The 10,148-nt window shown below is 32.6% G+C and overlaps 3 protein-coding genes across 3 annotated transcripts in view; 2 read left to right on the top strand and 1 right to left on the bottom strand.

The window, feature by feature from the left end:
- The first annotated feature begins 2,795 nt into the window (after positions 1 to 2,795).
- On the top strand, positions 2,796 to 3,967 carry LOC104814306 (protein TIFY 5A-like). The gene is made up of 3 exons (XM_010542285.2): positions 2,796 to 2,973; positions 3,252 to 3,342; positions 3,446 to 3,967. Exons 1-3 carry the CDS (start codon positions 2,897 to 2,899, stop codon positions 3,734 to 3,736), a joined length of 459 nt encoding a protein of 152 aa, XP_010540587.1. The 5' UTR covers positions 2,796 to 2,896; the 3' UTR covers positions 3,737 to 3,967.
- A 3,047-nt stretch (positions 3,968 to 7,014) lies between these two features.
- Positions 7,015 to 8,014, top strand: LOC104814307. Its single transcript, XM_010542286.1, has one exon. The coding sequence runs from the start codon at positions 7,063 to 7,065 to the stop codon at positions 7,909 to 7,911; it is 849 nt and encodes a 282-aa protein (XP_010540588.1). The 5' UTR covers positions 7,015 to 7,062; the 3' UTR covers positions 7,912 to 8,014.
- A 608-nt stretch (positions 8,015 to 8,622) lies between these two features.
- The window catches only part of LOC104814308 (transcription factor TCP24), a 5,153-nt gene continuing 3,627 nt past the window's right edge, over positions 8,623 to 10,148 (bottom strand). The window contains exon 4 of the transcript XR_771886.2: positions 8,623 to 8,766. The gene's annotated coding sequence lies outside the window, so the exon portion shown is untranslated. The remainder of the gene's footprint in view (positions 8,767 to 10,148) is intronic.

The raw sequence follows: 10,148 nt of genomic DNA on the forward strand, positions 1-10,148 counted from the left end.
TATATATATATAGATGCGGATCCAGAGAATATTATGAACGGCGAAAAATTTTATATATTTAATTTTAGAGGCACAAATTTTATTTTTATCGGGGTAATTTAACATTTTTATATATAATTTTACAAAATTGCTTAACAAATCAGTATTTTTTAATTAGATATAGGGGACCTGTGGTCCCACTCCATTAAAGGTGGGTCCGCCCCTTAATATGTACCACGTAGATTTATAGTCCAATAAGAAAACGTACATTTAGAGTTATAATCTAATAAGAAAATGTTATATTTTTCTATATGTATACATATCAAATTAACCGTTAAGAAAATGTTACCCTTCACACAGAGAAGAGGCGTTGATCAATCTAGTATGTTGTTGTCCGGAGTGACAGAGAATCTTTTGGAAGATTGGAAATCAAACACGTGATCAAAATTGGATTCGACAAACTTCTTCCACATCTAACTGTCTTGTCCGGAAACTTCATACTATCTTTTTGCATTTCCCACGTGGTAATTAATTACTTCCATTCCGTACCTGTCCATATTCATATAGGTATCCAAAAATTATTGGCCGTTTTACCAAATAGCCACGTGACCAAACACCGTCTTGGGTTGAAAGTTAGGTGATTAATTGAATGGTGGATAATTATATATAGTTAGTTACTAATGCTAAAAAAGATGAATCATTAGAATTTATAGATCAAAATTATTAGTCTCATAATTAAATTTTCACTGAATGTGAAAAATTGAAAATTTGGCTCAATCAATTCTAAATGCCACGCTATGTCTATATAGAAGTGAATACATATTTGGTGAATTTTTAAATACATACTATCGCCGTGTAAGCCTAATAAAATAAATTGGCCATTGATCTTACTTAATATCTAAATTTTCAATTTAAAATATGTATATATAAGATACGCATATATGTGAACAATCACCGACATAAAGTATCTCGTTTAACACGATTTATAAACTATATATTAAACTACCGTCTATATTAAACTACATGGCGTACGTCTAAATAATAATAATAATAATAATTATTATTATTATTATTATTATTATTATTATCATTAGAGAATTGAAATTGTTCATGTAATGTGATTAATAATTCATAATATTCCGAAAAAAATATAAATCTTATAATTTTGTCTAACAATTCGATTAGTGTTTTTTGTTTAGCATGTCTGCAACAGTAAATATATCATCAATGGCAGAGGAAAATGAAGCAAACATTGTGGATGGCTTAGTCATATAGCGTATGCCGAAAACCAAGAACACAGAATACATGAACAAGAAACACACAATCACGGATTTAACTATATATTCTAAGAAAGAGCACAAATTTGGCCAATGCATCATTTCTTTCCAATTGCATGCACACATTTGAAGAAATTGTGATTGCAAACTTCACACAAATCTCGTCGCTTTATGATCTATAAACATTCCATCAAAAGCTTGGAATTCCAATCACAGAAGAGGAAAATTGAGCACTAGACAGGAGATATGTGATGAACTACAGATCTTTTACAGTCTCATGGTTCTCCAACAAAAACATCTAGAAATGTGGATCATGAACGTGGTTCGCATTTCTGTTTGTCATCTTCTTCTTGTTTATAACAAAACATATTTTTATCGTCGTGCCTACTGTACTCTATTTTGGCTTTGATTTGACCAAATTAACTCCGGGTTTTTCCCTTTTTTTAAATTGTGCTTTGTTTAATTAATTTGTAAATTTCTTCTATTGGCATATATAGTTTCACATTCCTTTTTGAAAAAAAAAATCATGGGCCGCACACTTTTAAATTCGCATGCAATCGTCTCACCAAACAAGTTAAGTGCAAATATATATATATATATATATATATGTGTGTGTGTGTGTGTGTGGAAACAAAAAGAAAATGCGAACTATTTCATCAAGTGTATATTGCTATGTATTTTTTTTATAAATTATATATATATATATATATATATATATATATATCTTTTGTTATTTTTATTATTTTGTATCTATCCCTACCTGGCTTTTTCTCTGTCTCTATTTCGTCACGTTTTTGTCCATTTCTTTAAACTGTTATTGCGTTGTGGGTTCCATCCCTATTATTTGTCTAATTGTATGTTTCTGTTTATACGATTTGTATATATTGTTGTCATTGTGCGTTATATCAAAATTTTGGTCCATCAATATATATATATATACACACACACACATAAATCTACATGCCCATATACGTCGTAAGAAAAAACAAATTTATTAAAGCCAAATTTACATTAATAGTATTTCGTTTCTAGGAGCAATTTTCATTAAAATTAAATTACAACAAAAAGATATATATATATATATACAAACAAGTTTATTGACAAATCAATGAGATCAAAATAAGTGAAAATGTTACGGTATCTAAATCTTCTTTTTTTTTTCAAAAAGAAAAAACAAATTAAATAGATAACCAAACTGAAAGACTCGTGACACCGCCAACATGCTTTGAGGGGAGGTCCCAATTTTTTTTTTTTTAAAAAGCTTTCAATGCAAAAAAGTATAATAATAATTTTAAAAAACGCATTTAACACGTGAAAAAACAAAAAGAAAAATTAGATACGGAGTTGTAATTTTTTTTTTGTCCTAACATTAAAGTCTCCGCCGTTTCATTTACAGCTTTACAAAAGCCGTGTCCTGTTCCCGGTGTCTGTCCCGTGTGTTTCACATTTTTTTCATTTTCCTCTCTGATAAGATATTTTCCACACACCCACACACATATACCTACTTATATATATATACACACACACCCCTGATCAAGCATATCTATATATATCATCATCTCCCCAAACCACAAGCCTATACTTACAGCTATACATACACGCATCATCTTCTCTTCTTTGATCTGGGTTTTGATCCCAACATGATGAAGATGGAGAGTAACTGCGATTTGGAACTTCGTCTTCTTTCTTCATCTTTTGAATCCGATTGCATCAGCTCGTAAGTCTCTCTCTCTCCTTCTCTCTCTCTCTCTCTGTCCATTAAAAAAAAAACTAGGGCTGGGTTTTTTTTATCTCTTGTAAAAATCAGAATTTAAATGCACGATACAGTATTTGGCATATAATATTCAGTTATGCATATAAATGGATTTTCGCGTATATAATATATTTTTTTGTATGTTTTTGGTGACCAGATATGCAAATACACACACATATACTGAATATTTATTAATATTTTATACATAATACTTATTTATTGTATATTATATTATTTTATAGGACGGAGGACAGTCCGCAAAAGGAAGAATCTCAGAGAATAACCATTTTCTACAATGGAAAGATGTGTGTCTCCGATGTTACCGACCTTCAGGTACACACACATACATACAGACATACATATATACATACATTTATATTAAAAAAAAATTAAAGTTTAAGCAAAGTGATTAATTAAACCAATGGATATAATGCAGGCTAAAGCGATTATATCGCTAGCGAACAGAAGAGTGGAAGAGAGATCATCATCGAGGTCAAGACCGAACAACAAATTATCAACCACATCTCATCATCTCCATCAGCATAGCCATCATCATCATCATCATCATCATCATCATCATAATAGTCAGACTAGTTCTCTGACTCTCCAAGGCTCAAATTCGGCAGCTTTCATGAAAAGATCTCTTCAAAGATTTCTCCAGAATCGAAGAGATCGAATTCAAGCCTCATGTCCATACCATTCAAAAGGTTGCTGTAATAATACATAGAATGATATAAAACATCTTTTTTTTGGGTAATCGAGTGTTCTAAATTAAGACCCAAACTAATCTCGGACTAGGGATCAACCGTGTAATTTAGAATATACGCCAAGAACGCATCTTTTTTACACTTTTTAATCGATTTTTAGGTTTTTTCAAGCTTAGATGTTCAAGAAAATTTGGAATATACGCCAAGAACCATCTTTTTTACGTCTTTTAATCGATTTTTAGGTTTTTCAAGTTGAGATGTTCATTCTTGCTGTTAATTTGGTGCGTTGTTATGTGTGAATTAACTATGGAAAATACAAATCCATTCAGAATAAATTGGTTCAGAATTTAAAATCACTAACGAAATTGTTCGTTCTTCTTAAAAATACCATTTGCTTAAATGTATCATATTTTTCAAATTGACAAATAAATACCACAATTTGGTCGTTTTGTGTCAAATAGATACCAATCTTGCATCTATTTGACACAAATTGATGCAATTATAGATTAATTACATCGTGGATTTGGTATCTATTTGGTACAAAATTGATAATTTATTTAGCAATTTTAAAACCTGATAATTATAATTGGTATAAATTGATAAAATTGAGGTATATATTTAGTAAATTAAAAATTGATGTATTTATATGGTATATTTTTATTTTTCTATTTCTATTGACAATGTTGAATATATTAGAATATACGGAGGTTAGACCATTATGATTCAATTTGACTAGGTTTAACATAATGTGAATTGTATAAGTAATTTTTAAATTCTTCATAATCACAATACAAATAATTATTTTCCCAAAATCCATTTAGAATCTCCCAAGTTTTCCATATTGTTGCATGTCACGGAATATCTAGTAGCCACCCATTTAAATCAATATGTCTATAATGGTTTTGAATAATGATTTGAATTGTTTTGGTAAGTCATCACCCCAATTGGTACGGCACAAAGAATTTATACTGTTTTATTGGGTTTCCGTAATTATACATTGAGGCCCATAATAGAACACTTGAGCCCATTAATGGCCCATCAATTATTTACCACGAGTTCATAGCGGTTAACCGACAATGTTAAATAAAAAAATAAACTTGTACATATGCACGTAGACATAGACATATACATATATGCATATGTAATATATATATATATATACTTTTAATGGTGATAAGATCGAAGAACCGAATATATAGTATCCGACAACAGATAAACTTGCTTGAGGATCGAACATATCGTCCTTACATGCCGAAGAAAGTGGAACATAAACTATAACCACAAGAAACTTAATTAGGTGTAGCCCACCTGGACAAAAATACAAAGGATCGTATATTAATTAATCTTTTAATGACGTTTATAAGCCATTAATCACGCAAAGGCTTGGGGTATTAATTAATTAAATAATTGCTTAATCAATCAAAATTTGCCACCTTAACGTAAAATATATCCCCTCCACGGGTAAAATTATGTACATATTCTATCAAGATATTGAAAATTCGCACAATGGTAGTGGTTGGTGAAAAACGTTTATTTTTTTAAAAATATATTAAATTTAAAGGTTAACAACATGATATGAGCCTATTTGCATACTCAAACATTTAGTGATGGAAAATATTTTCATTGATATGAGAGACTAGATATATTATAAATTTTCAAACACAATACATATATTCGAAGAAAAAATATATTAGACGGCTTAAATAAATAACATTTATTTAGTTTTTTGCAGTCATTCTCTTTGAATTATTGAGTTTCTACTTACTAATAAAATATTTATTACGAACCCAAACTTGAATGAGTTTGGTCTAATGGTAAGAGAATATGCAAAGTATATTCTTAATCAGGATTTAAACTCAAATATAGAAAATGACATTTTGCATTTATCTGAATTTTTCCGATCCTCTATTAAAATGTAATTGGATAAAAAATTCGGTCAACTTCCAGATTATTAAAAAAATTACAAATTCTATAAGTCAATATTCGAGAGTAGATCATATAAATTAATAAGAATAATAAACGTGCGATAATATTTTACCACAAGTTACAAAGACATTTCACGAGCCGACACTTGTAAGATCAAACCCACAAAGAGCCGCCAAACGTTGGACCTACATCAATTGGGCAATTGCCACGTATTCGCCGAAACAGCCAAATCTGTAATAATTAAATCTAACACAAAACATTCGTGTAAATTTTCACTTACAATTCCTAGTCATCACCTAAGTCTTCGCAATAATTATTACAATAATAAGATATTTCCAATTATTTTATTGTTTTGATGATTGATGATCGAGTGATGACGTAAGAAAATATTTATTTTGGATGGAATGACGTAAGAAAATATTTGTTTGACCGGCGAGAAAATTCGATGATGATCAAAAAACCAATTTGTAATTGCAGACCCATGCGATTAAGGAACCGATAATTAAGGATTAGAAACCATATTAGAGCTTCTTTATTTTCGCATCTAAAAATGGTTTAAATTCGTTGGCGAATGTGATTAATAACATTTCGATCAACCCCTAGTTCTAATTTTATTCGCAAACTTGGAGCGATTCATTAGATGCAAACATAATATATTTTCACCTTAATTTTATATTTTATATATACACGTGGAAGCAAAGTGTACCGCTTTGTTTTGTTAATACATAAAAATACTTTTCTTATATTGGTACATGCATGCATAGCATTCGTACCTAATGTGCATAATATTACGTTATAGTAATACTAAATTAACAAGGTCCAACATCTGTTATTATGACGATTGATAAAAAAAAATACGTGATATATATTGTTGAAAGATTTTTCAAGTGTAGTTGTAATTTGAGGAAGAATCAAATAAATATGGAATAATATCCATTATTTTAGGTTAAAACTTTTTAATATAAAAATTTATTGATTGGTATAAAATTAAAGTTTTCACGTTTCGAAAATGGCAAACGCGAAAATCGCTACACATCATCCGCAATCTATATTGTTCAATTTATTAATATATGAGAGAGATATATACAATATACATATACATATATATATATATATATATCAACATCATGTGAAATAAGCTTTTTGCCGGGCACCAACCTGGATATTGCCGAGATGATATGGCTTAGTTTCCACGTAATTCAAGCAGCTCACAACAAGAAGACAAAAAAATCTTGGCAGGGACTTGAATGTTAAATAACACACAAACGAAGGGCATAAATGGAAATTCAAAGCTCAATGATTCGACTGCATGACCCGTATATAAAGGCTTCACCCTTTCTAATGATCAATACTTACCCGAAAAAAACCTTCATGATCATTGACCACACCATCCCAAAGTCTCTATAATCACCCCAAGAAAATGACCGAAATGCCCTCCTATCTCGTCGAAAACCCTAGCTTCGAACCCTACAAGCCCCAAGAACAGTACCCTAGAAAAGGAATTCCGCTGATCTCGATCATTTTGTCGATCTTTACATACATTTTGATCTTTTGCGTTTTCAAAGTCTCTCCTTCCTCTGTCTTCAACGATACCAAGTTCTTGTTCTTCATCTCCAATACCCTCATCCTGATCATCGCCGCTGATTATGGAGCCTTCACCGATAAAGAAAAACGCGACCTTTATGACGAATACGCGAACATTAAACGCTCTCCCGTTTTCGTTCAGGTGTACCAAGAAAACCCTAGAAGCAAAATCGATGATTACGCCATGGTTTCGGCCGAAGCAATCGAGAATCACGCAGAAGAAGCAGATGCCAAAGATGTAAAAAAAGTCCCGTCTCACGAGGAAGTTCACGAGAAAATACTTACAGTTGTGAGCGAAAACGTGCCCAAGAACGTAACTATATATTACAACGTTCGGAGAACGGATGCGGAAGAAAAAACTTGTGACGCAAGACATGGTGTGAACCCTAAACCGTACGGCAGAAGCAAGTCGGAAAAGGAAAGGGGAAAACGGATAAAGAGAGATGCAAGGGAGAGAAGATACGATCGCAGCGAATCCGATAGCTCGAAATGGATGATTGTTCATGAGAAATCCGTGGAGGAGGAGAGAATGATGGATCAGAAGTGGGAGAATGTTCTAGAAGAATCCGAGGAATTCTCGAAGATGTCGAACGAGGAATTGAACAGAAGAGTCGAAGAGTTCATCCAACGGTTCAATAAACAGATGAAACTACAAGCACTTGGAAACCGCGAGATTTTGTCTTAAACGACATGGTTTTGCATTAGGTCAAAGTTTTGGTCAACTTTTATTTATTTGTTTTATATAGCGTATTGCTTTGTCATATCGTCTTATGAGAATTATACTTAGAACTGATGATGGGATTATGATCATAGCGGTAATTCAAACTTTGCATTTCAATCGATTATAACAAATATATAGAGATTTAATTGAATGATATTTATCAGTTGCATTTTATGTTGGGAAACCTCTGGATGAGGTAGAGGATTATAATTCATAACGAGACACTGTTGTTGGGCCGTGGGCTACAATTTAAACAATGTATTATTTATTATATGGGCCACTATGCATTGGGCCTAGTCGTTCTTCATAATGTCGGTCCATTTCAGACAAGATTATTGTTGAGCTTCATGATTCGATTTTGATGTGAATTACGGGTTATATTTGTTTGTTAGTGAATCACAGAGGAAGAGAGGCCAATACTTCAAAAATAAAAATAAATTATTTGATCTTCTATGGTTATAAAATTTGAGTTTCTCTGTTTTAGCTTTGTGTTTCTTCTACCACTTTTTTCAAAAAATCAAATCAAGAGCCGGTCTCCGACCGCTACTCGAAATCCGAGGTGGGGAAAGGCCGAGGCCAGGTAACCCGAAAATCTCGGGTCCAAAGCGAAACCCGGACAAATGACAAAGTTTAAAAATGGAACAACGACGAGCCGAGAACTTTGGCAAAGAATGCTGAAAACACAATAACAGGAGAGAAGACGAGTTTGGCATAAAATCATACAAAACATTCTCACAAGTGAATGAGAATTCGACGAAAAAAGAAACGGCAATTGCATTCCGAAGAAGATGCTCTTCTTTCCCATCACTCTTCCTCCTCCTACACCGTCGTATATGCATATATTATATATATACAAATAAGAAACCAAGAAATCGACATATAGAACGTATACATAGGTGTGTCATAATCTTATAATATAATGTTTTTATGTGATGCGGATTCATAACAAAATGGAACAGCTCAGAGGGCAACATGAAAAAAAGATTGGTTAGATTCCGACACACATGTATTGCCATGTGGTGTGCCATTTCGGGGGGCAGACCCATAATCATCATTCTGGCAACTAAAAGTTGATTTATTATTTAATCTTCCAATATTTCCTATTTTTTTAATTAAAAAAAAAACAGTAAAAGATTCCACTGCTTCATCTTATAAAAAACAATTATTTCTAACGAGGAATTTATACGTTCGAGATTTATCCCAATTTACATTTGGATTTTAGGGTTCCGTAATTGGGTACGTACTAGATTAAGATATCCAAAGAAGGCGAAGGCGAGGTGAGACGAGAAGAGATAGAGACGAAAGGCCAAAGAGGGCGAAAGAGAGAAAATAGAGATACAAGGGGCGGATACTACTAGCCGGAATAGACAACAAACCCGAATGTAAGGTATCCGCCTCGCAATGAGATGAGACCGGGTATAAATGTGTAGACAATCTAAAAAACTTTGGGTACCCAACCCGCATAAGACCGAGATTGGGTAGTTTGACCGATAAATCCGAGAAAGGTGAGGCTCGGCTCGGGTCATGTACTGTACCCCAAAAATATAAGGGTACCCAACCCATACTCACCTCTAGAGAAGGGATACACCCGAGAAGTGGAAAAAGGCGAAACAACAATGAGTGGCGAGACCGAGGCTAGGTATCAAACGCGAGACGAGACATCAAAACGACCAAACCTTATTCTAAACGATTCTCGCCGTCTAATAATTGAATCCAAATGCCGGATTTTGCAAATTGGATCGGATGAAGGACCGATCGTATATATAGTTTGTCCCTCGAATCAAAACAAAATCCCAACGTTTCCGATTCTTATTCGTGCGAATCAAGAAAAAGTTAATAATGTTATAAAAAAAAAAGGTTCGAACTTTACAAAAAAAAGTATATATAATAACTAAACAAGGAGATTGAGGGCATGATTAAGGGTTTGATTTTAGCTTAGAGGCCGAGGGTGTGGTCAATTAGTGAGGAAGAAGAGCGACACGTGGAAAACAAAAACACATCTTTTGTGATTGATGCGGAAGAAGGGGACCGAACATAGAACACATGAGGAGACATGCAGCCGATGCCCGTTTCACATTCATCCATGCAGATGCAGCATCCCCCAACATTTTGTTTTTCTTTTTTTTTTAAATATCACTAATTAATTTATAATATATATATATATATATATATATATATATATATATATATATATAATATGT

Source organism: Tarenaya hassleriana, unplaced genomic scaffold, assembly GCF_000463585.1.
Source record: "Tarenaya hassleriana unplaced genomic scaffold, ASM46358v1 Cleome21, whole genome shotgun sequence".
NCBI classification, from domain to species: domain Eukaryota; kingdom Viridiplantae; phylum Streptophyta; class Magnoliopsida; order Brassicales; family Cleomaceae; genus Tarenaya; species Tarenaya hassleriana.

Bases quoted from the DNA above. Each gene is read 5' to 3' on its own strand.
- LOC104814306 (XM_010542285.2), top strand. From the start codon at position 2,897: ATGATGAAGATGGAGAGTAACTGCGATTTGGAACTTCGTCTTCTTTCT. The intron at 2,974-3,251 runs GTAAGTCTCTCT...ATTATTTTATAG, and splicing joins GAATCCGATTGCATCAGCTC to GACGGAGGACAGTCCGCAAA. The intron at 3,343-3,445 runs GTACACACACAT...GATATAATGCAG, and splicing joins CCGATGTTACCGACCTTCAG to GCTAAAGCGATTATATCGCT.
- LOC104814307 (XM_010542286.1), top strand. From the start codon at position 7,063: ATGACCGAAATGCCCTCCTATCTCGTCGAAAACCCTAGCTTCGAACCC.